We start from the raw sequence: 24,086 nt of genomic DNA on the forward strand, positions 1-24,086 counted from the left end.
TTAAAATTCTATGCTATTGAAAAAATCCTTAAATATGTTTGGTCTGTTCAGAAATTGCCCATCAAATAATGTTTATACATGTGAATACTCATATTTTTACGCATTATCGTTAATGTCACCAATAGTCATTTTCGGGCTCTGTAGTGTTATGTTGTGGTGATCATCAACTTTAATTTGTTCGTTAAATTATAAGACACTCACACAACCTGCACTTCTAACCCTCTGACCGGATAGAAAACTTGGTCCGATGGTAGTGTAAAACTCAGACGCGCGTCAGAAGCGCATCGGTTTTGGATGACGCTACTTGTAGGACAGTGGTTTTTCAGTGGGCAGTGCTAGACAGTGGAATGCGTGGGGTGGATCTCAGGGAAAAAATGTTTTTCTAACAATGAAATATTGCATTCATAGTAGTCTACGTATAACTCAAACGGTTATTTACTTTGTTTAGAGTCAGTCTACATACAAAGTTCACGCTACAGTTCTATGAAAGGTAATTTCATCCGCGTGCAACATCTTCAGTTAAACTGCTTTTTTTTTTTTACAAGGGCGTAGAATTTCGTTGCAGATGTGCTTGTAATCGCAGTCGGAACAGCCTGCAGTGTGCAGTCTGCTCACTTTTGTTTCATATTCACTGTCCTTGAACGTGCCGGGAAGCCTCTGCAGTCTCGCGGTCCCCGCCCCCCGGTCTGCATCAGAACACCCAGGGAGGGATCCCCAACATTTTTGGCTCCGGCCCAACAGAGGATTTCATCGACTACCGTTTTTCTGAAGATTTCGTTGAAAAAGCCGTGTTTCGGTCAAGTAACTGACTTTGAAATGTCAAACCAGCGGCAAGATGCTGTCTCCCGATCTGGAAACTGATACGACTGCGGAGGACACAGCACCCAGCACCCCAAACGGTGTTGCAGACACACTGGCCTGTCTTAATGTGGAAGAGGTGAGAGTCGGTACTTTCATTAGCCTATATGATGTTTCATATACGCCTGCAAGGAATTAAAAACAAAACTACAGCATCTGCGTTCAGTCAAATACTTAACAAGCATCCATTCAAACCTGAAAGTATATGTCTCTTTGGATATTATGTCGTTGCAGCATATGTCAATCTCTAGCGTTTCTAAATTCAATAGGAATTACAATAAAGGACCATTCACTGTGTCCTGAACATTTGCCTGTTATGTCAGTCCATATTTCAGTCTTTTGTAGTGCTGTATTTCAAGCAAGCCAAAGCAGACCCCAGTGAAGTGAAAGACGTCAAACAGTTTAATGTACTTGCTGAGAACTGAGCTGTACTTTGGAATTAACCCAAATATGCAGGATGGAAGTGTTTCTGTGGAAAAACTTGACGGGTTTATTTAGTCAAAGAATATTAGAAGGTTACAGAAACATTGGATTTTTTTTTTTCTGAGGCAACATAAAAACTAGTGGTACATGACTACTGTGTTCCAAATTTCATATCATGCCAAATGCAAACCCAAATAATATTAATGAGAAGGGTGAACAAATACATGGTAGGCCTACACATATGTTAAGTAGGTCAGAAGTACAGAAATTCAAAATAGTATTGTTTAGTTCAAAGGAATGACAAATATTTTTCAAAGGACTCACATTTTTCTCTTTTTGAGATGTTTTCCCTTTTTTGGGGTCTCTTTCTCTCTCTCTCTCTCTCTCTCTCTCTCTCTGAGTATGACTATGTCTGAGTCTTGGGGTCACAGTGTCTGTTATTTTTCATACCATTTTACATGTATCTTGTGCACTGTAGTGGACCAGTAGTCTGTTACTGTAACTACACAGCTGTTATCTGGGGACATGTGTACAATTTAATGTGAAAGTCTTGTACCCCTGGAGAAATGGTAGTTGTAGGGTTTTTTTCTGGCATCTTAAAGTACACTTTATGTGTCACAAATAGATCCTGAGAACCCTGATAAAAGTGTCCTGTTATGGGAGTGTCATGTTTGGAGACAGAATCCTAGTTCTTATATCCAATGTATCAGGCACAGCTCAGATACCCTCTCGGTACGCCTGGCTTGCATCTGGGTGTAGCTTGTCCTTCATCTGATTTAGCTACCTGCAGCCAGCTTGGCAGTGAGACAGAACAGAGATTAGCTTCTCACTGAATGACAGCCGAATCAAAAACTTATACAGTAAGGACACTCCAGAGTCCAGAGTCTCAAAGAAATGTTTGTTGTTTTTTTTTTTTGTTTTTTTTAAACCGCATGTGGATTCAGTTACTTGTCAGCAGAGTGCTGCACTGTCTCCAGCTCTGAAACATGATATGGTGAGTTTAAATAGAGACAGACAGCTCTTATGGGTCTGATTAACTTATAGAATAAAGAGTACATTGCTAAACGTACCGGCGGTTAGATCCAAAGGCATTTGATACGTCTACTGTCTTTGCTGACTTGGGTCCTGTTGAGAGGTTGCGCTAGGTCTAGAGCCCACTCGACAGCCAAGAGAGCGATCTCGTCGGAAAAGAGCCAGACTGAACAACTCTAGGGAAGAATGCTTCCACTGAGAGAAAGAGTTTTGTTGGCAGACAGAATTGCCAATGCAAGCTTTTTTCTTTTTTTTTTCCTAAGTTGGCAGAACGCACTGAAGCTTTTGACTGGTACTCTCAGCTGGTTCTGAGGGTCAGAACTTATGTGGAGAACGTTACATGTGGACTAACTTGTAATTGGACTCTCTAAAAATCTATTTTGTGTCAAGGAGATTTTGGGGTTTTTTTATATGCTTTTTATGTAAACAATCCGCTAGAAAACTGATTGTTATACGGTCAGTGTGGCTGGCCGTTCTTTGAAAGAAATGGGACAGGTCTCAGTTAGTTCAGCTCAGTGGTTTCAGATACATAACCGAGATAGGTATCAAACTAGACATTATTTGTAGACTCTGGACCGGCACGAAAGTAATTAAACCTCAAAAGAGAGATGGAGAGAGCTACACAAATCCTCTGCCCTGTCCAATAGCCTGTTCCCCACAGATCTATTCTCATCCAGCCAAGGTTTTATAGTCATTGGGCACTTACTTTTCAATGCGTTCCAACCGGTTTCCCTCTGTCAACCCCCCCCCCCCCTCCCCTCCCCACACCACACACTCCTGTGGGTCAGCAGATATTTACATTAAGTGATTAAAAAAAAGGAATGTAGTATTTAAAATACACACCCACACATGACTTGAAGGATATAGGGCATATCTATGTCAAACAGTGGCTTGGCCTATGGGCCTCTCTGAAGCGCATGACCTAAATTATTAACGTGTCTCTTTTAATTCTGTCGCAAAGTCGGTCTGGTATCTATAAACTGTGGTATACATTACAAAGTTGAAACCATACAGTGAAAATATGTAAAACACATGGATCCTTCACGCATATTTCAGAGAACTGTTATGTATTTTCTACAACATTATTTGATGTTTGATGCTATACTTTAATTCAGTTAATGGTAGATCTAGGTCTTTGAGAATGAGGCATCTCTGAAAAATGATCAAATATTTTTTCAATCAGTTATCAGTTATTATTGTTATACCTCTTGTCGTTGTCACACTGAACATACTATTCAATCAATGTCTTAAATTTTCAATTAAATATTCCATTATTGTAAATGACTGATGTGTGGATATCGCCCCTTTATGGCCCCTGTAAAATCCTCTCTCTCCCGTGTTTGTGTTTCTGCAGCAGCGGCCAGTGAAGCAGTCCCTCAGTGCCTCCGTGTGTCGCGAGTCACACTGGCGCTGCCTACTCCTCTCCCTGCTTATGTACAGCTGCCTGGGGGCAGTGGCCTGGTGCCAGCTCACCCGTGTCACCAAACCCAGCTTCGACTCTTCCTCCGCCTCCTCCTCCTCCTCCTCTGCCTCCTCCCCGATTTCCTCCCTGCGAGGCGGAGGGGGGCGGTCCATGATCTACCACGACAGCCCCTGCTCCGACGGCTACGTCTACATTCCACTGGCCTTCCTGCTCATGCTGTACGCCGTTTACCTGATGGAGTGCTGGCACTGCCGCGCCCGCAGCGAGCTGCAGTGCAAGGCCAACGTGGACAGCGTGTACGAACGCGTGCTGCGCATGCAGCAGGCCCGTCCGTGCGTGTGGTGGAAGGCCATCAGCTACCACTTCGTGCGGAGGACTCGGCAGGTGACGCGCTACCGCAACGGGGACGCGTACACCACCACGCAGGTGTACCACGAGCGGGTCAACACCCACATGGCCGAGGGCGAGTTCGACTACAGCCGCTGCGGGATGCGGGACGTCTCGCGGGATCTTAGAGGCCTCGAGGGACACCCGGCCACGAGGCTGCGTTTCACCAAGTGCTTCAGTTTCACGGGCGCCGGGCCGGAGAACGCCTACCTTAACCAGCGCGCCAGGTTCTTCTCCGAGATCGAAGGCCTGGACGACTACATGGAGGCCAGAGAGGGGATGCACTTGAAGAATGTCGACTTTAAGGAACACCTTATCGCTTATGTGGACCCTGATCGGCTCCCCTGGTACACTTCCCAGGTGGCCTTCTGGCTGGCGGCTCTCCTTATGCTGTCCTGGCCCTTGCGGGTGTTAATCGAGTACCGCACAGCCTACGTGCACTACCAAGTGGAGAAGCTCTTTGGTTTGGAGTACAACATCAACAGCAGGTCTCCGGAAGATGAGGCGCCGTTGAGAAACGGCACCTGCCTTCTACCACGGGCAGACACCGTGGATAGCACCGAGCTGGAGTGGCACATCCGGTCTAACCGTCAGCTAATCCCGAGTTATTCGGAAGCCATGCTGATGAACGTGGGAGCCTCGTCTTCAAGCCCGGGGGTCAGCAGGTCTTCCGATTGCTTTCTGATGGACAACAACCCGTCGCGGAGTTACGGGACTCTGATACAGGACTGCGAGCACTGCCACCGACTGCAGGACAGGCGGAGACGCCACACCGTCAGTTCCAGCTGTTCCTCCATCTTTTCCCGTCACACGTTCCACTCCCGCATGTCCCTGGACACTTCCCGGTTCTCCCTGTGCCGTATGTACGGCTCCCAGAGGACGGTAGGGCTGTGGAGGAGCCGGAGCAGCACGCTAACGGACCGCTGCTGTCCGGACGATCAGTGTTGCCGGTCCTATTCGAGCCAGCTGGCCCTAAACGACAGTCCGCCCAACTATAGGGATGCACAGTTCTTTCCTGTGCTCATAGTGCACAGGCCGGAGGGTTGCGGGGACTCCTCAGAAGTGAGAAGGTACTACGTCCGCCGTGGGTCGTGCTGTCTGGAGACCTCGTTATGACGCTAAACGTGCTAGCCACTTTATCTGCTAGCCACTTTACGCGCTAGCCCTGTCCGCCGCGGGTCCTGCTGTCTAGAGACGTCGCCGTGACGCTAAATGTGCCGGCCACTTTACCTGCTGTTGGGTAGAAACTGACGGATAAGTGTTGAGTAGACACTGGCTGCTAAGTGTCAGAAGGATACAGAATGCATTCATGCGTTTGATCAGCTCAGGCGTCTGTGCCTGCCTTGTGATGTTTTTTGTTCTGTAAGTGAAAGAGAAGCAGCAGAACCTAATTGATCTCATTCTTCACTTCATGTTGAGTGAAAAACAAAAATGGTGCAAAAAAAAATCTGTGTCATCTGATACTGCACAGCTTTGGGTTTTTTTTTTCTTCTTTTTTTCTTTTTTTTTTATGTTGTTCTCTCTTGTGCACTAAATCGAGACATTTTAAGCTGCCCTGTAATGTAATGATTGTAAAATCTCCCTGTCCTTATATGTATGTATTTACATACACAAAAATGTATATGGTACAAAGAAAAAAACAAACAAACAAACTTCTTTTGTAATACTCAAACATGAAAACATAACACAATGTAAATGCTTGCCGTGGTGACCAGTACAGAAAAGAGCCAACCAGTGTTAACGTGACATAAAAGCTAAGAGGCCTTGTGACTGAACCAAATATCCTGTTATATAAAATAGATTAACGATGCGTGAGGCAATTAGCTGTGGTTGCTTACACATTTTACTTTATAAAAATGCAGGCTATATTGTGGGTATAGCTAGATGTCAGCAGAGGACTCAGGACATATTAAAATTTGCAGAAATTATGAAATTGTCCTTTAAAAAAAAAAAGGGGGGGGGGGTGTTGTTTGGCCTTGTTCCTGCATGTTTCTATGCTTGCTTGTGGTGCACCATGTTAGAGAATATCAGGATTTGATTTCTTGATATCCATAATGGTGGTAATGCCACATACTGAATGAGAGTTCAGGAAGAAATGTAGTCAGTTATTCTGATAAATAGACTATGCCTCTTTTTTTTTTTTTGGTATGAAGAACGTTATGAATTGCATTACAAATGTTGCGATGGCAAGTGTCATCCAGTAACTGAATGACTGTGTGTTTCTGCAGTGCAAGTGAAAAACAAAAGTTATTTCTATGCCCTGATATAACAGAAACATTCTCAGAAATGGCCTCTGCAGCTGAAATAATACGGTGAATAAAAAAGACATCGTTAAAACTGTTGGAGTAATGTCTCATCTTTCGTGCCCCGTGAGGACAGGATTCTAAATGTAGTCCTCTCATCTCAAGATCCAATTCAAGGCAATAGGTGTATATATATAAACGAACGAACATTTAAAAAGCTTGAATAGATCACTTGTTTTGATGCGTGACCCTCTGTACTTCGATATGCTAATCAATACGTTTATCTGAATGAATAACAATCTCACTATCTCAGAGAATTTTTTCCTGTTAACCAAAACCTAAAAAGGATGAATGATATATAAACTGGGCGGGAAAAATATTGTTTAGTCAGTGGCGCTCCAAAAATGGATATGACTGTTATGAAATGAATACGTAGAATAAAATGTCATGCGCAGTTGTTGAAACGTGTTTTGTGTTCAGTCGAAGTGATAATCCTTTTCTGTCATGTGGAGCAAACCTGAGAGTATGTCGATTACCTCACTGAGGTCGTCATACAACGAATGTGGTATTTTGGTTTACTCATTTAATGCTTGGTTTAATTAATTTTTACCCATTAATTTATATTCTAGTTTAAATTACTGATATTCCTCCTGTTTTCCTCAGTGCCCGCAGAAAAGCATATAATAGAAGTAATCGTAAGGAGTACGCAACGAGTAAAGTAGTGGATATGTATTACACATAACTTTACAGTATGCCTATATTTTGAGGTTTTTGCCACGAGTAGAAGGCATGAATTTCAGCTGTGACGTGACCTAAAAGTTTTAATCCACCGGAGTGCACTAGCAGTCGCGAGGTTGCTCTGATTGCGTTGCCATCACTACGTTGGTGAAACAGCTCTGTAAACAGATAAGTTAGATCCTAGCGCTAAGTTAACGTAGCCCACTGTCACGGATAAAATGTTGCGGGTGCATTGAAAAGTAATTCATGACCAGTTTGGACACTTTTTCATTGCAAATAGGCGATCAAACTGGCGCAATGTCGGTGGAGTGGTGTTAGGTAGCACAGTGATTCAAGAAATCATGCATTAGCTAGTCAGAAACGGCCTGTAAGGTAGGCTCATGCTACGAAATAAGACTTTTTTTTTCACTTTTAAAGTTACAACTATACAATGGAAATGTTTCAAGCTCTCTTCTCATTGGGCAGCTATGAGTTCTTACTTAATATTACGTATCCACCTAATATGTGCTTTGGAGTATGAATTGTATATCTTATCAGGCGTGTATGGTATTGTAATCTCTTTTCACAAAAACCAAGCGGTATTTATTTTTCATACTTATTTGGTCCGTTCTGATTAAAGAGTTATGTTTACAAAAAATATAAAACAAAATGTGCCTCCAGAAACTTACTCACTTTACTTTCTGCCATTGTTTCCTTGCAGTGTTTCATCATGCATTTAAATGAGCTCTCTCATTCAGGTGTTCAGAGACCCTCTCAATACAGATTCACTTGGAGTTAGCGAGATGGAGGTTTTGTCTGTGGTCGTTTCTGTATTTTACTGTGAAGCTTAACCAAGCGGTATGAACTCAGAACAAAAGACAAAGGTGAGCCGTCTACAGAATGACAGAGAGAAGCGGCTTTACAGACAGTTTCTCCACGATGCCTCCGAAGACCTCTCGTTCTCTGAGGATGTGATGTGGGAGAGGGGTGCAGGCTCCGTTCACGACAGCAAGGCTCATTTTCGCTGGCTTTTCCGAGCCACTGGCCCCCTGGGTCCCCTCAGCAGACGTAAGATCCAAAGAGATGGTGCCCATCGACAGCCTCACAAAAAGAGCAGGGAGATGGCCCCACTGCATCCCTCTTTACAAATCACCTGCATTATTCCACTGACCCCCAAAGACTGTTTCACACTTCTCAGTCACCAAGAGACTACGTCGGACGTTAATAGAACCACGGGGCAGCGACGGGTTTCACTTATATCCAGCGATCTCAAAGAAATCTTCACTGAGAACTGGGAGGACTGGACAAATGACAGTTACTGGGACAAGTCGGCAGTTAAGACTCTGATCTCGACGACAGTCCAGAGCAAACAGACACCAAGGCAAAATGACTTGGCCAGAGTCAGTGAGCCTGAAAAGAAAGAGGACATCGGTGTGGATGAATTCGGCCACCACCCTAGTGCTTCCGCAGAATCAGATGCCATGCAAAGCAGCAGGGCCACAATGTCACTGTTAGAATACTACGGGCAAGTAAACCAAGCGGCTTTAATCACATACTTTTCATTAATAAGTCAGTCCAAAAAAAAAAAGAAAGATAGAAAGAAAGAAAAAAAATCGCCCTCCAGGAGGTCTGGGGGGAGAAATCTGCCTTTGATTGGTAAAACAGGATTTTTTTTTTTTTTTAATTGAAAAATGCACCCTCTGTGCATGAATTAAAATGTACAAAATGTTGGTTATGTGAGAATCTGTTTGAATCTCGCGTTAATTATTTCTGATTTTCCATCTTTTTTTTTTTTTTTTCCATGGCTGGTTCAGGGGCCAGGGTTCTTCTGTCTCTAAGCCCCAGAGAGATAAGAGTGGCAAGCCTATGAGTGTGAAGACCGCTGGTAAGTCACGTCCTCTGTGTCTTCAGCACAACCTGAACCCTCGGAGTGGAGCCCGCGTCTCTCACACGAAGAATGATAGTCAGTAGGAGACATTCATGGGACTGGTTTGGGTTGGTGGAGTGACTGCTGAGTGGCTTAGAAGCGGATTAGAAATGCTTTATTTTTTTGGCAAAAATTCTTAAAACAAATAAATAGTATCTTCCCAGTATTGGCCAAACTTACACTGGAGCCACCAGAATTTCCATATTAGTGCACCGGACTGGGAATGGGGCAGACCTCTATGACGCTGAGCCATAAAACAAAATTTAATGACATTAGTAGAAGCTTTTGGAATAAAGAATGTCAAGAAGCAGAACAGTTATGAAAAAAAACCCCAAGTTGTTAGCAAGTTTCAAACATGTTTCAAATGCGTCAAGTCCCTGAATCAAAAACAATCCAAATTTTCACCATCTGTCCTATCTTTATAAGCCATCCATGCATGCAGTGGTCTCTTATGGGGTTACGCATTTGCAGTTATTGGGCTTTTCAGACAAACAGTTACCAACCCAAGTCGTTTATGCCCTGGATGACTTCTGCTCTTGATTTAAAGGGCTTCCTGGTAGTGTTACCTCCATTGTGTGAAGTACCTCTTAGCACCAGTAGGGGGTGCTAATATTCCATTTCATCCCATAACCCATACTCACCATCTCACGCTATCCTGCTAGCCTTTGGTTTGTCTGTTTTAAAATAGGATATACATATGTTTACCAGCAAAAGAAATAACAAACAGACAAAGTAAATAAAATATCAGTGTTCTGTAAGGAGAAGAGAGTAAGTGCATTGACTGAAAGCAAAAAGAAAAACAGGTCAGGTGAGGTCAGGGAAGTAGGTCCGAGTACCAAAAGAACCTCCAGTAGTTTTCCCCTTATGGCCCAGAGAGCTGAACCAAGGCTCTGCCGCAGGGCATGCTAAGCGAAACCGAAGGTCTGTAGTGAAGGTCATTTGTCCTGTTTTGTCAGCTGAAATGGCGATGTATTTGAACCTGTCTCATTTCTGAATGCACCAAATGTATCTAAAATCAATTTTAGTTCCCGACGTGTCTCAGTGCTTCACTCAGCTTTGCAATACATAATGTTTTCATTCTGTCGTTAAGGCAACACTCTCCCCCCCCGGCAACGGCGCTGAGCTCTGAATGTGCTCTGAATCAGCTTAGCGTGATTGAAAAGCTTTGTCATTGCTCCATGGTAGGAACGGGCCGGATGAAGACAGGGTCACATCGGTGGGTGAACGTCCCTGCCAAGGCCGACCACGCCGCTGAGACGACACCGGAGCCGGCAGACCACGGCAGGAAGGAGATGAAGGTGCCCAAACAGAGGCACGGCTACGAGCCCATGTCGGAAAAGGCCTTAATACACAACGCCATGGAAGAGTGGAGAAACGCTTGGAAAATCAGTGGGTGAACTCTTTGTTCAGATTATTCGTATCAAACACGTTATGCCTTTCTCTTAACTGGCAATTCTTGGAGTCGTGACTTTAGTCTTTCTTTTTTTTTTCGCAGAAACGGTATCAAGATTCCGTCGATTCTGTTTCATCGGTCAAATTATAATGCATTTGAATGTATGATATAATCTTGAGTTATGTTTTATTCGTGTTTTAATTTTTGTTTTGCTGTGCGTGTCTCATTCTCCGTCCCTTGTCTAGAATGCTGTTGGCAGAGCGCCACCATTGGAGGTCTGAGAAGCGCTCTGACTGACCTGCACTCCTACGTCCGTCTGCAGGCGATCGTCTCATGCGCTTTGGGGGCGGTCAACCGACCGGGGCAGGAACTGGGCCTAGATCGTGCAGGTGAGTCTGTTTGTCGTTTGGAAGATATGACGCTCAACAGATACATCAAACATTTTATGTATATATGTTCTGTGCCACTGAAGACAATGCCTGTGTCTCAGTGCTTTTCTCCCTCTCTTTAGATAATTATAGCCCTTTAGGGATACAGATTCTACATTACTGAAGTAATTCTAATGGCAGCTCAGTTCTATAGGCATATCATATTGGCTATCTTAACATACTCTCTTACACAATTCATTTGAATTTGTGGTAAAGATGCCTGGTCAGCAAGAAAAAAGACCTTTTAAATGAGTTTTAGCAGGCTAAACCATTCATATCGTTTGACTTGTCCATTTCATTGGACTGTTAACTGCATTCAGTCAGCACAGACATCCAAGACAGAAACCTCAAAGACCTGTGGCCTCATTGCTGTCCTCTCAGGTAAGAAAGGTCGCTCTTGGAAGATGGAGGCTGTGCCCCCAGAGCTGAAGCCCTTGCTCCTGTCTGCTCTAAACGACCCCGTGAAACAGGTGCAGGTGGCCGCCGCCGTGTGCCAGTACGCAGCGGGCATGCCCAACGACCGCGCCAGGGAAATCCTGCGCGATGCCATTCTGCAAGGTACATTTAGTGTCAAACTAAGGAGAACTCAGAGGAGCAATGGGTAATGTATTCATGCTGGCTAATTCTGTCTAATGCCGTACAGAGTGTAGAACTGAAGAGTCGTATTAATTATTTATGCTCGGAGAAATGATATCAGTGCACTATGTAGAGGCAAACCTTCAATAATGAAGAGATAAAAAGGCAATTTTACCACTTTGGAAAATGAGAGGATCCAACTGCGTGTATTTACTGCAACAACGAGACACTTTCAAATCTGTTCGTTTAACAGTGTACAGTCTAATGGCTTTTACTCAGAGTAGCAGTATGATTATGCACGGAATTTACTCTTCATTTGCGTTTTTTCACCGGTTGATAGTAACTGAAAGGTTTGTCGTGTCTGTTATGGCGTGGCGAAAGATTCCGTGGGCACGGGCGCGGACAGCTGCGTGGCGGCGCAGTGCCTGGCGATGGAGGGAGACGCAGGTCAAGAGGTCATCCAGAGACTCGTCTCTCAGCATTTCTTTAGCGACAGCCGCTTGGGCCAGACGCAGACCGCAACCCTTCTCTCCAACATTAGCAGTAAGGCGGTGAGAGCCTGCTTCTTTAGCCTCGGCGTCATCTTTCTCTTTTTTAATCTTCGTTGTCGCCCCTTTATCAGACTGACTCGGTCTGTCTCTCAGACTCTAGTGCGCTCTCTGCTGGCGGAAAAGTTGAACTGCACCAGCTGGAGGACCAGACTGTTAGCCTGCGGTACCATAGCCCTGCTCAAATGCTCGATTAACAAGGTAGCGGCGGAATACGTGCAGTTTAGACGTCATGATCTTTACTCGCAATTCCCATGAAAAGCATTTTAATAACTTAGTGTGTCGTTCTGTTACGTGAAATGTTTACTGTTAGGACGTGGTGAACAAGCTCATATTCCTGATGTGGAATGACCTGAGGGCAGAGGTGCGACAGGTGGCAGCACAGGCCCTGCTGAAACTGGGCATGGACGCAGAACTATACAACGAGCTACGGTAAGACATGTCACAGACCTGTGAGTAAGACATGGAACTTTCTGGAACGACGGACTTTTTTTTTTTTTTTTACCTCCGTTTTCTCTCAATTTGGCCTGTCCAAGTCTCTGTACTCTCATAAAAATCCACACCGTTTACACAACATCTGCACCGGTGCAAGGGGGAGGAACCAGCAAGCGCGTGCCCTGATACACGTGAAGTCAGCCGCCACCTCTTCTAACCTGCCAGGGTACAAGTGTCTCCATGGAAATGTAGTGCGTTTGCTGTTCCCCCTGGATTCACCTGTGCAGGTGCCCCACTGGCACTAGGAGTCTCTGTAGCCCGATAACAGAGAGTGTTCTGTCCAAACACTGTTCAGAGCACCACTGATCAAATACAGCGCACGCCCAATAAATGTGTAACAGTCCTCTCACGTTGTCCTCACTGTTTTCAGCTTAATAAAAGAACAGATGGGTAAAAAAAAAAAAAAAGAAAGAAAAACATCTAACTTCTCAACTGAACCTTTCCTTACTCATCTCTAGGATTGAGTCTTGTCACTAATTCCAAACGTTTCTGATTTGTCCAATCAGAGCTAAGCTGGAGGACGGTCCGAATTCCCTGCGGGTGGAGGCTCTGATTCTGATTGGTCAGCTGAGAATAATGAAGGCCAAGCTGCTGTCTCTCTTTCTGAACTGCTTTAAAGATGTCTGTATGGCAGTGCGTCACCAGGCGTGCCTCACCGCGGAAACGCTTGAGATGAAGCACCCAGTGGTGAGAGCCGCGGCTTTTTTTCCTTTAATATTAAAATGTACTGATTAAAACATTTTGTTAGACTGCCGGTTACAAAATAATCAGAGACATAGCTGGAGAAAAACCAGACTACAGCTGAACCAGAAAATGGAACCAAGAAGTGTAAGCAAATGGAATAGTGACAAGTGAGTGCGGTTAGTAATATCTGTCTCTCAGTCTTGGTTTAACGCACTCAACTCTTTGTTTTCCATCTCATTCTTCGTGATATTACATTATTCTGCCAGCTCTCTAAATCGTCTGTCTTGTTACAGGTTTTAAAGCGATTGACTGAGCTGATGCAGAATGACTTTTCAGGGCAAGTAAAAGCCGCTGCTATTCAAGGTAAAATCATACCCAGAACAAATCAATAATCTGTTCCCACTGTAATCTGTAACCTGCTCTAATGAAGGACATCTATCTGATGTTTATTTATATCTTAATATGATAATAGCTTTATTGCATTTTACTAGCACAGTGCATTCTGGGATAATACTTGCCAAGTCACAAATCAAATTTTGATCACAGCATTTTGCTATAATTTGTAACCACATAAAAGTAACAATGTGGTAACATCGTTTGCATGAATTAGATTCAGTTTTCAGAAATAAGGAACTCAGCAAAAAGCTGGACCCTCTTTCTTCAATTTCTTCACATCAGTAAACATGTTTACATTCCTTTGTAAATGCACGTTGTCTTAACCTGCATATCTCCGAAAAGCTGTCATGCTCTACACAACTGAGAAGTCTGAGTCTAAGACTGAACACTGAGTGCGTATGTGTGTGTGTGTGTGTGTGTGTCCACCAATATTTCATTTCTGGGCATCAGCTCTGGGGAAGATTGGCCAACTGAGCTCCACTCTGCAGGAGCTGCTCCTGCGTGCCCTGGACAGTGAGGGGGAGCCGCGGGTTCGAACCGCAGCCTGTCAGGCCATCAAGAGTTTACACGTGAAAGGGCCGGAGCTGGAGAGGCTGCTCTTGGAGAGATTTGAGCTGGAAACAAACCCTGTGGTTCGCAGGTTAATATTTCGTTCTGGAGGAGCAGTTTTCAGTCCCTCCGCTGTGTACTGTGGAAGGCTTCAGTGCGCAGTGGCACAAACCACACGAGCCCATGATGAATTAATGTCACTTAAATAAGAGAGTAATTTCAGTGTGTGGCATTGAGAGTTTCATATGATTCCCGGCATTTTTAGGACAGTGCGTGACAGTGAAGAACCAGACTAGCTACGTTACCATGGTGATGGAGGTGTAGGGAATTGTCTGTCAAGCCAACAATGACTCCATGGACCAACACGGTTTATTCTCGTTGTTTTCCTAAACATTTTCATATGCTATCAGGACACTATTCCAGGACTTTAAAATGTATGAATCAGTCTCACATCTGATTTATTCAGCAGTCATCTGAGTGATAGCCATTACTAAATGCTCATCTTCTTAAAAAACTATATCTAGAAAACTGTATGATTCCACCTCATTATACTGACAAAAGTACAGTTTAAATGACGTGTTTAGAGTCAACATTAGGCTCCTGAAGTTGTCTGGCTTTTACATTTCACCCAGACTGTCAGCTCACAGTGATTATTGTCTATGTCTTATGTCACACAGCACTGGTGACACCTCATCCCTGCTCAAACCTCTGAATCCTAGGTTTAGATTTTTACCAGTTCTGTTGCATCTCACTGATCTAAAATTCATTTTCAAATCAGTCAATATTTTTTTAAAAAAAAAGTAATAATAATCATTTTTGAAAGACAGAGGAGATGGCGTTTGAATCACAATGACAAACACTGAAGAGCAAATGACCAGGGGAGAAGTAAAGGGACTTTTTATTAAGTGATTAATAAATATTTTTGTGCAACACAGTGTTATGCTTATGATAATAATTAAGAAAACTCCTTTTAAATTATTTGTTGCTCTAGGAGGATCTCCTTGAATGTTACTCATTCTTGTTAATTATCTCATAATTAACGATTATTAAGTGGTTTTTTGTTGTTGTTGTTGTTTTCACATGTACGTTCCACATGTTGTATATTAGCAATACTGAGTATACCTTGCATTGTCACCTATGTGTCTGTTAACAATAATTTGATTATTTATGCATCTCCCAAGTGTATGTTATACATTACGTTGTTTTCTTTTTTCCTACAAGGCACATTAAGGAACTCATTAAAAGTTCTGGATACAGTCCTGAAGGAGACAGTGCCAGGACCCTGAACATCAAAAATCAGGTACGAGATGGACCCTCACGAAAACATGCGACCCAGTAGCCTGGAACTCAGTGACTGAAATGAATGTTTGTCTTATCTCGCTGGTGTAGTGTAGACATTAGGTATTAGACATTGGATTGAGCGTGTTACTGCAAAAAATGAGTGGTTGTTTTTCTTGTGTTAAGTCACACCCGTAAATATCTCAGTGATTCGACTTGTGTTTCTGTGACTTTCTGTTTGAATTTCATCCTAATGCTGGTTGCCCTATATTTTAACGTTATTAAGGGCTAACTCCTAAAAATGAAGATGTGCAGTTATAGTTTATTGTGCGTGAAAAGACTTCTGCCCATGTTAACTGTGTCAGAGACCTGAAATCAAACGCACCGTCTATCAAACACACAGTGGACTCCACATCAGTAGAATAGCTCATTTGAATAAATAAATACACTCTAAATGCACATGTTTTCAAATTGAATTTACTTCATTAAAAAAAATGACATTTGCTCTTACTTATAAAAATATCACATGCATGCAAGTGAACCCGGGAAGAATACACATACATCGAACTGTGACCAGAAAACTGTATTGACGTAATCAACCATTTTTATGTATGAGAGTAGTACTCGACTGCTGATGTGCTTCAGTGTCAAATTATGTCTGTTTTTCTAAAAGCTCTCTTTAGAATCCATGAATGAGTCCAGCTATTTCATTGGCTAATGCCCCGTCACTCATCCAGAGCCACGGACTGCAGAGCCAAAGGGGACAGCCAATGGATAAGAAGTCTTAGGCAATAAGGGCCAGTGTGTGCGGAAACTCATAATAAAGCATCGACTGTGAAAATAAATAATCAACCATTTAATGACCAGACATTTAAAATTTGATATGCAGTGTTGTGTTATTCCTCGGGAAAGTTCAAATCACTGATTTTCCATATCACTCCTGCGCTGTAAACAGGACTGTCTCAGTAAATGCATTTTCAGTTATGGAAGAACTCAGTGTCAAGTCGACGCATCGGTGCTAATGCTGCTCTGCTGGCCTCTCCACTCAAGCACTTGTTTAGACAATTTCTCCACTTCTGTCACCTGTGTGACAAGCTGCACCAAAGCATTGTTCTACAAAAACAAACAAAGAAACAAACAAAAAACAAAACAAGAGAGAGAAGGCTGAATTGCAAAGGAATTTGAACATTTAAAAAGGCAGTCTGAAGCAGGCTCTCTCCCTGCGGAATGTGGAAATGCTTTGAGAGATTTTAGATGAAATTATTTTTTTAAAAACTCAGAGAAACTCAATTTGGCTCTTAGAGCAGTGGGATAAAGATACTGAAATAAATACTGAGCTCATAAAATAAACATATAAAATGAATATTTTTTACCATATTGCTCATGTACTCTTGAGTCAGTGGAATAGAACGGACTGTTTTCATTTTCATTTCCAGATCGTTAATGAATTCTACCACCATTCCCATCAGTTCCACCACATATCTGCAAACAAACAAACAAACAAACAAACAAACAAAAAAACCCCACATGAACACATTTTATAAGAACATTTAGAGACACAACACTAATCAAGAAATCCTATACATCCGTGTCATTTCAGTGATTTGGATACATGCAAGTCAGCACAGAACTAAATAACATTCCTACGTGACATGTGCGTGACTACAGCTGTGGTGTTGGGCTTAAGGTTCATTTGGGAGTGATGATGACTCAGAGCACAGGGTTTTTTTGGTGCGAATACACTCAGGTGAAGGTGGATGTCCTGCTCTCGCCTGTGTCAGTCAGGGGGCAGGGGTTTTGCTGCTCTGACCTGTGTAAATCGGCCTGTAGAGGGAGGTTTTGCTGACACGGCGGCTTCATGAGTCTCTGGCGGAGACAGGTCTGCTGTCGTAAGACTTCCTGAAGGTGGGACGTGGACTGCTGCAGGGTGACAAATCTTTTACCTGTTAAACAAACAAAAAATCATGAAACAATGGGCGTCCTGTTGAACGAGGCCATAGTCAGTTCTGTCACATTTGCCAGCGCGCGTTACGTAGTCTGTGTCTGTTGTCAGTAGGCAATTTGAAGGGGGATGCCATCCCCCTTGTTAGCAAAATGACCAACATGCATCCCCCCCTTGTTAACCTGCCATCCCACTATATACTCTACAGAGGAGTGTCAGTGACCATCGGGGCATGTCACCTGTTAAAAAAAACAAAACCAAATCACCTACAGTTGTATTAGTTTTGTATAGATTTGTGTGTGACTGTGCAGTACTTACTAAGGTGGTAATTGTGAGTGACATCTGCACAGTCTTTCTCCAGCATAAGTAACTCTAAATCCAGACTTTTCTAGAAAGAAAGAAAAAGAATGGTTATGAATGAATCAGACGATTACAACCACAACATTAGCCGTTCTTTTAGTGCTCAGTATCGTTGTGTTTCTCTGCTTTTATTTTTTTTTACCTGTGCAATTTTATTTTTTATTTTGCCCTGTTCCTCTACTTCAAGGAGTCGAGAGAACAAACTGGTTTCTCTTGGAACAGCGTCAAGATTCTCCTGTGATTTGGAACAAGTGAAGAACAACAACAAAATACTGAAGCATTTATATATTGAGAGGTGGTGTAGCACAATAAAATGTGTGACCGAGAGTTCGGCAGTTGGCCAAATATTTACCTGCGACACAACACCAGCATTGACGCACCTGGACAGAACTCGTGCTGCGGGTGTAACAGAATATGGAATAGGGTCCAAACTATCCATTTCTGAGCTGGTTCGGTCCGTAAAATGGTGTGAAGAAAAGGCGAGCCATGAGATGAAAAACAAAACAAGAAATTACACTATACAAATAAAAACGATGCAAACTAAGTGAGAAAACACGACGAAGAAGAAACAAAGAGGCAAAATTCTAAAACAAAAACTACATCCATGAGACCAAATTAGGAAAGTACACCCAAAAACGGAGCGTGTGTAAAGCAAATCAAACAAAGGGCGAAAGCAGCATTAAGAGAGATGACATATCAAGAGAAGTGTTTCAAATAAAGTTCAACTGACGTTAAAATGCACCCTGGCATCACAGTCAAATTTGGGACGATAGTTGTGGCTTCAAAACAGTAGGTGTCGGCTTCAAAAAGTTATATTCTTTTAAGCTTAATGACACTTCAAACTCGACTATCGTGGCCAACGGAGTGCATCAAATCCTATCAGTGCAACACTTTCAAGAAGAAGAAAGATGCCAAAGAGATACAAGTACTCTTTCTTTTAGCACATTTTCACTGGGTTAGTGAAAATCAAACTTCACATTTACCAAACCGTTTACTCTCAATTCAACTTCTCATCGCAGTCAACGGTGAAGTCAGGAACACAATAACTTGCACTGACAATAAAACACGGTTATCGTGCCATTAAAATCACAACTTTCAGACATCTAAGCAACCGTTAGCTGCTTAGCTAACACTAGCTGCTTAGCATAACTATCTTGCTAACCATCTAGTCACCCACTAGGAACTGACATACAGACTTGCTTTCAAAATCAACCTTCTAATTGGCCCAGAAAGCTCCCGAGATATTTAACATACCTGGCGAAATAATTCGAGATAATTAGACGGTGACTATCTGATACATTACTACCAGTACATCTAGCCTAACAACAACTTTTCTTACCAATGTTTTGAACAGGGATCCGTGGCCCGCCTGTTTTCAGCTTTTGTCAACAGGTCCACTCATTCTTCCCCCCACATGGAACAACGTGAAGCTATTATCCAAATACCAAACAATTTTGTCTCTGTCCGTCCACTTTCAAGCTACTTCATGTGTGAGAATCGAGACTGCACATTGTCTGTTCTCATGTTCAGGATTTCAGCTTCGTAGTGAATACTTGTTCATTTTTGAAAGACATGCCAAGAGACATGGGAGCATAATGACTCTCCACCAATTCAGTTCAGTTAACAGTTTTAAATTACACATGTGTACGTGAGGGATGGTGTTAAGAATGGATTCAGAAATCATTTTTTTTTTATTAACTTTAAACACTACTGCTAAACTCAAGCAATAATTTGTCTTTTAGAACTGGGTTGGGAAGGACTTTTAAGCTCTAGTCATATTCTCACAGGCTGAGAGAATATAGTATGTTTATATTAACGCTTACTGTAAATGATGGAGAAAAAGAAATTATCAGAATTCTGTTTTAGTGAATCACAGAGTAATGAACATGTATTGGACTTTTCTCTCGATGACGTAAAGTCCATGTGAGGATGTTGAGTGGTCAAGAGCTTATGACGAACGGATACCGTAATACTCAATACAAAAATTTGTATTAAAATAACGTTAACGCCAAATTAACGTTTTGGTTATTGTTTCCTACAGACAAACGCTCGCTGCTATGGAATTCTCTTTGTAAATTTTCTCTGCCGTCGGTCCTAGCACAGGAATATAGAGTGTCGCCATTAAATTTATCTTAAGATTCTTTAAACACAAGGTTAAAAAATCGTTTAGAGAGAAAGTGGAAATCGATCAATAGAATCCACAGAATCGACTTATAATTGTCTAATAATTGCTAATAATTGTCACGTAGATGCCGATTGACAGGGATCGGGTTATTATTGATAATAAATATTTTTTAAACCCTCATAATTTCGCTGTGGTGCTTTTATTATGACATACACGGTAACATAGCAGGTAGTAGGTCAACCAACACAATATCTCGAACAGGAACACAAACACAAATGTAACTTGCACTTACAAACGATTCGTTTTCTTACCCGCAGAGCACTTATCCGATGTAAACGACGTCTTGTTCTAAACTATAGCACTAATCCCAAGCTATATCTCACTGACCATGACGGCTGCAGCTCGGATTGTGGCAGCTGGTGGCCCAGCCTCGTTGTCCCGATTTCGTGGTGCGTTAGTTGGTGCAGTTTTGGGAGACTGTTTAGGTGGAGACTTTGAAGGCGCAGAAGATGTCCCGTTGGACCGAGTACTTCAACACTTACAAGATGACACTCGTGGTGATGGTGAGCAATACCTAACAATCAACATTTCTTTTCCCATTCAGTAAGAGCTGGACTGTATATCGCATTACAATACACGAAATGTCGTAACCTGTCTTTCAAACTTTCCCCCGGAGTGAAATAGCACTGCCTTTGTGAAATTCCAGGCTTTCGATGACCCCACAGCGACGACAATCCACCACATAAACCATGTGTAATGAATCGCATGTCACGAACCATTAGTACTGCGGTTAAATTTCTATTATGAACTAAATGACTTTGGCCTGAACTGTACTTTTAATATGGTCATTCCACTGAGCTTGAGCTGTTTTGCTAACAGTAAGCGAACAGTAAATGTTAAACTCTCTAATTTTAATAAACAACAACACACATGCAGCTCAAGTACTTTGCATTTTGCTTTACCGGGTGCTACAGCTTTAGTAATGCCCCTAATACGGTGGCACGCACACACTGTTTACATGCCCATTATGGATTTTGGGCTTTAAGTGCATCTTATAACAGGTCTAATAATAATCATTTCTAAGGGACCCTGCAATACAGTGACGACACTGCTATGTTGCGCTGTGTCGCTCAGTCCCTGCTGAACAGGGCTGGGTTTGATGAACAAGACATGGCGCGGAGGTGAGTTTACAAAATGTTCTTCATTTCACACGTCTTGTTTTTCTAATCGGGGTTTAGTTTAAATGATTCTTATTGAACGTTTTTCCCGACTCTCATTCCAGATTTGCTAAAGAGTATAGTTTGGCTCCTGGGCGGGGTTACGGCGCAGGTGTCATTCAGGTGTTAAAGAAACTTGCATCGCCTCAGCTCAGCGATGTCTACCAGCCCGCGCGAGCTCAGTTCGGTGGCCGTGGATCCTTCGGGAACGGGGGAGCTATGAGAGCAGCGCCCTTCGCCCTTGCCTTTAAAAACCCCGCAGAGGTCAAAAGGGTAAATGACGTGTGTTTAAATGTGCTGAAACGTTAACTTAGTAAGACATTCTCCGATAAAAGGTCAGATATGTCTCTTAAATAACATTTTTGCAGTAATTTTGGTAACCATACTCCACAGTTTTTCAGTGGTTTACCATTGAAAGAGAAATCAATCACAGTTCAGATACATTTTTGTATATTTTCCAGGGTGATGAGAGAAAAATGTGTATCCTTGACAACCTATTAAGCTTTCTAATTTCCTTTTTGTTCCCCTCAAACTATGCCTGTTTGCCAGTGTTCGAGACTTGGAGCGACGCTGACTCATTCCTGCGCTATTGGCTACAATGGTGCTGTACTGCAGGCCTTGGCTGTCCATCTGTCGCTGCAGGGGGTTCTCGCCACGCCCCAGGAATTCATCAACAAACTCATCTCTGAGATGGAGGAGGTCGAGAACGACGAGACAGCTCGGAGCGACGCCAGAGCGTGAGCAGTTTACAATTCGGTCAAAGCAAAACTCCCCTTCAACACCTGAGATTAGTGGAGTGACCTGTAGCAGTTCTATATTCATGGTCCATTCCTTTTTGAACAGATGAAACTTGGAATCGCTCTGTGTAGTTCTCAGTTATAGGGATGGTTATCGATAAGACAACTCTACAGGTCTCTCCCTGACTTCCTCTAATGAATACCTGAATAGTATGGAATTTGTTTTAGTTCTTTGGAGTTGGTACTTTTTTTTTCTTTTTTTTCTTTTTTTTTAAGTGAAACCCATTTAGGTGTTTCTTGTGAGGATTGAGTAAAAATATTTAGTCTGTTGTTTATTAATTTATTTATTTAAAAAAGTTGTGTATTTTTATAATTTAAAATGTTTGCTCCGTTTTTTGAATCTGTCTCCTCATTTTTTTTTCTATCCAGACTAAATGAGTCAGAGTTCCCATTTTGTACTCGTTTGCACAAAGTGAAGGAGATGGTGGAACGGAACAGCGTGAGCATAGAGGAGGTTATATCTGAACTGGGTTAGTATATTTCTCTTTCAGCCATATGAGCCAGTCACATTTCTATTGACTCGTTACTGACTTTTTAAAATCATAACATTTTCTCATTCTGAATAATGACATTTCTGCTCTCTGTCGAGCAGTTTTTTTATTATAAGCCCATTAGATTTGAATACTATGAACGGCTGGTGCAGTTCCACTGTTTGTCTTTGTCTTTGTTTAGGGAACGGCATTGCAGCGCTGCACTCGGTTCCCACTGCCATCTTCTGTGTTATGCATTGTCTTGAGCCTCGGGAAGGGTTACCGGAGCAGTACGGTGGTTTTGAGAGGACAATAGCCTACAGTTTAGCTTTGGGGGGAGACACAGATACCATAGCATGCATGGCAGGAGCTATCGCTGGCGCGCACTACGGCGTCGATTCTGTTCCTCAGACGTGGCAACGCTGCTGCGAAGGAGCGGTGGAAGCCGACTCGCTCGCCGAGCACCTGCACAATATGTACCACCGGACGCCGTCCGACGGGGACGGTGTGTCTGTGAGCTCCAGCAATGAGAAACGTTCACACTCCAGCACTCAACAGCCAAAACAGACTGACTGAACCTGACTGAACTTTGTTTTTGATGCGCACAGACATGCATGTACACATGCTCTCAATAATGTGCTTGTTACCACACACAGATATGCACACACACATATACACACACACACACACGCATATACACATACTCATACAAGCTCTCAGAATCATACCTTTCAAGATATTTACTGTAGTGTCATGTTACGGGCATCAGCATACATGAATTTTGTTTAACTCATGTGTATGTTGTCTTTGTTGGGAGAAAGTTTACAATAAAAAAAACTCCGTTCTTCAAAGATTTCATGCTCCATCCTGTGATTGATTTGACTGCTTAAGTGAAAAAAACTAACAAAAAAAAAACTGTCATGCAAAATTGGCTGATGAATTGTGTGTGAGGTTAAAAAGCTTTGATCTGCCTTATAAAAAGTTTAGAGAAAGGGAAATTAAAAGACATATGGTGATATTTTATGGTTATGTTTTTCATAGTTTTATTCATATGAAAACCGCATTGAGGTTTGAGTGCAGCGCCGGTGTGACTCACTACAGAGGAACTCAAATGAACAAATCATGAGACCCACACACATGTAAAAAAAAAAAAAAAAAAGTTTCTACGCGCTTTCTCGGTGGAATTCTGTCAGTTTGTATTCAGCAAAATTTCTTTCTCAAATGTCACAGAGAAGAGACAGTTGTTGGTAATGGAGGGTGATCTTCAGTTCAACTTAATTTGCATGACTTTGCTGTATCACCCTTAGCAGGTTCTTAGGCATACACTGTGGTCTGGGCATACGTGGGAAGTATTAGATGTGTCCCATAAGAAACCTCGATTGGGCTTGTTTGTCTGAAAGATGTCTTACTCAATAGGAGAAAAACACTGAAGCATTAACAATCAGTACATGTTTCTGACTGACCGTCTATGCATCTGGTTCCCCGGAGGAAACCAGTCTCTGATAATGTGGACAGGTTGGAAAGCAGAGGAAACCTGACTTACATACATTTCGTCCAGAATCACATGTGGTAACGATGACGACGAAAACGACGACGACGATGATGACGTTGGTATTGAGGACGGTTGTTGCGGCTGCAGACCTGGCCACAGCACATCGATTGATCATCCAACCCAGTAGATGGCAGTATTGTCTTTTAAAAATATGAAAAAGCAGAACGAGTTCACACGCTACAGCTTGTTCAGCAGCCTTAGTTTATAGCTATCAGAAGTACAGAACTAATTAGATATTTGTTAGAAACTGTTAATTTCTCTTTTTT

The 24,086-nt window shown here is 42.6% G+C and overlaps 4 protein-coding genes across 4 annotated transcripts; 3 read left to right on the plus strand and 1 right to left on the minus strand.

Annotated features, from left to right (window-relative positions):
- Nucleotides 1–835: 835 nt before the first annotated feature.
- On the plus strand, nt 836–5,239 carry LOC115823688 (transmembrane protein 151B). The gene is made up of 2 exons (XM_030787724.1): nt 836–937; nt 3,668–5,239. The coding sequence occupies exons 1-2, from the start codon at nt 836–838 to the stop codon at nt 5,237–5,239; spliced, it is 1,674 nt and encodes a 557-aa protein (XP_030643584.1).
- A 1,325-nt stretch (nt 5,240–6,564) lies between these two features.
- Nucleotides 6,565–15,418, plus strand: heatr4 (HEAT repeat containing 4; the record flags this gene model as incomplete). Its single annotated transcript, XM_030785808.1, has 13 exons — nt 6,565–6,600; nt 7,983–8,612; nt 8,995–9,046; nt 10,196–10,399; nt 10,649–10,804; nt 11,213–11,389; nt 11,789–11,958; nt 12,052–12,156; nt 12,269–12,387; nt 12,957–13,137; nt 13,428–13,497; nt 13,981–14,170; nt 15,301–15,418. Coding segments are annotated over 13 exons (2,208 nt in total), but the record flags the coding sequence as incomplete, so codon positions are not given.
- A 938-nt stretch (nt 15,419–16,356) lies between these two features.
- On the minus strand, nt 16,357–18,098 carry haus2 (HAUS augmin like complex subunit 2). Its single transcript, XM_030789144.1, has 6 exons — nt 18,012–18,098; nt 17,802–17,894; nt 17,618–17,687; nt 17,168–17,300; nt 16,731–16,839; nt 16,357–16,470 (listed from the first exon to the last, which is right to left on the minus strand). The coding sequence occupies exons 1-6, from the start codon at nt 18,096–18,098 to the stop codon at nt 16,357–16,359; spliced, it is 606 nt and encodes a 201-aa protein (XP_030645004.1).
- A 1,954-nt stretch (nt 18,099–20,052) lies between these two features.
- On the plus strand, nt 20,053–23,093 carry adprs (ADP-ribosylserine hydrolase). Its single transcript, XM_030778792.1, has 6 exons — nt 20,053–20,347; nt 20,869–20,965; nt 21,067–21,274; nt 21,551–21,738; nt 22,168–22,268; nt 22,471–23,093. The coding sequence occupies exons 1-6, from the start codon at nt 20,173–20,175 to the stop codon at nt 22,842–22,844; spliced, it is 1,143 nt and encodes a 380-aa protein (XP_030634652.1). The 5' UTR covers nt 20,053–20,172; the 3' UTR covers nt 22,845–23,093.
- The last annotated feature ends 993 nt before the right edge of the window (nt 23,094–24,086 follow it).

The sequence above is a fragment of the Chanos chanos genome, chromosome 1, assembly GCF_902362185.1.
Source record: "Chanos chanos chromosome 1, fChaCha1.1, whole genome shotgun sequence".
In the NCBI taxonomy this organism is placed as follows: Eukaryota; Metazoa; Chordata; class Actinopteri; order Gonorynchiformes; family Chanidae; genus Chanos; species Chanos chanos.

What these genes read in the sequence shown, in the direction of transcription:
- LOC115823688 (XM_030787724.1), top strand. Translation starts at nt 836, where the DNA reads ATGCTGTCTCCCGATCTGGAAACTGATACGACTGCGGAGGACACAGCA. An exon ending in CCTGTCTTAATGTGGAAGAG is followed by an intron (nt 938 to 3,667) that starts GTGAGAGTCGGT and finishes GTGTTTCTGCAG; the next exon opens with CAGCGGCCAGTGAAGCAGTC.
- haus2 (XM_030789144.1), bottom strand. Translation starts at nt 18,098, where the DNA reads ATGGATAGTTTGGACCCTATTCCATATTCTGTTACACCCGCAGCACGA. An exon ending in TAAAAAATAAAATTGCACAG is followed by an intron (nt 17,688 to 17,801) that starts GTAAAAAAAAAT and finishes CTTTCTTTCTAG; the next exon opens with AAAAGTCTGGATTTAGAGTT. An exon ending in AAGAGTACATGAGCAATATG is followed by an intron (nt 16,471 to 16,730) that starts GTAAAAAATATT and finishes TTGTTTTTGTAG; the next exon opens with AACAATGCTTTGGTGCAGCT.
- adprs (XM_030778792.1), top strand. Translation starts at nt 20,173, where the DNA reads ATGACGGCTGCAGCTCGGATTGTGGCAGCTGGTGGCCCAGCCTCGTTG. An exon ending in AGATGACACTCGTGGTGATG is followed by an intron (nt 20,348 to 20,868) that starts GTGAGCAATACC and finishes ATCATTTCTAAG; the next exon opens with GGACCCTGCAATACAGTGAC. An exon ending in GAACAAGACATGGCGCGGAG is followed by an intron (nt 20,966 to 21,066) that starts GTGAGTTTACAA and finishes CTCTCATTCCAG; the next exon opens with ATTTGCTAAAGAGTATAGTT.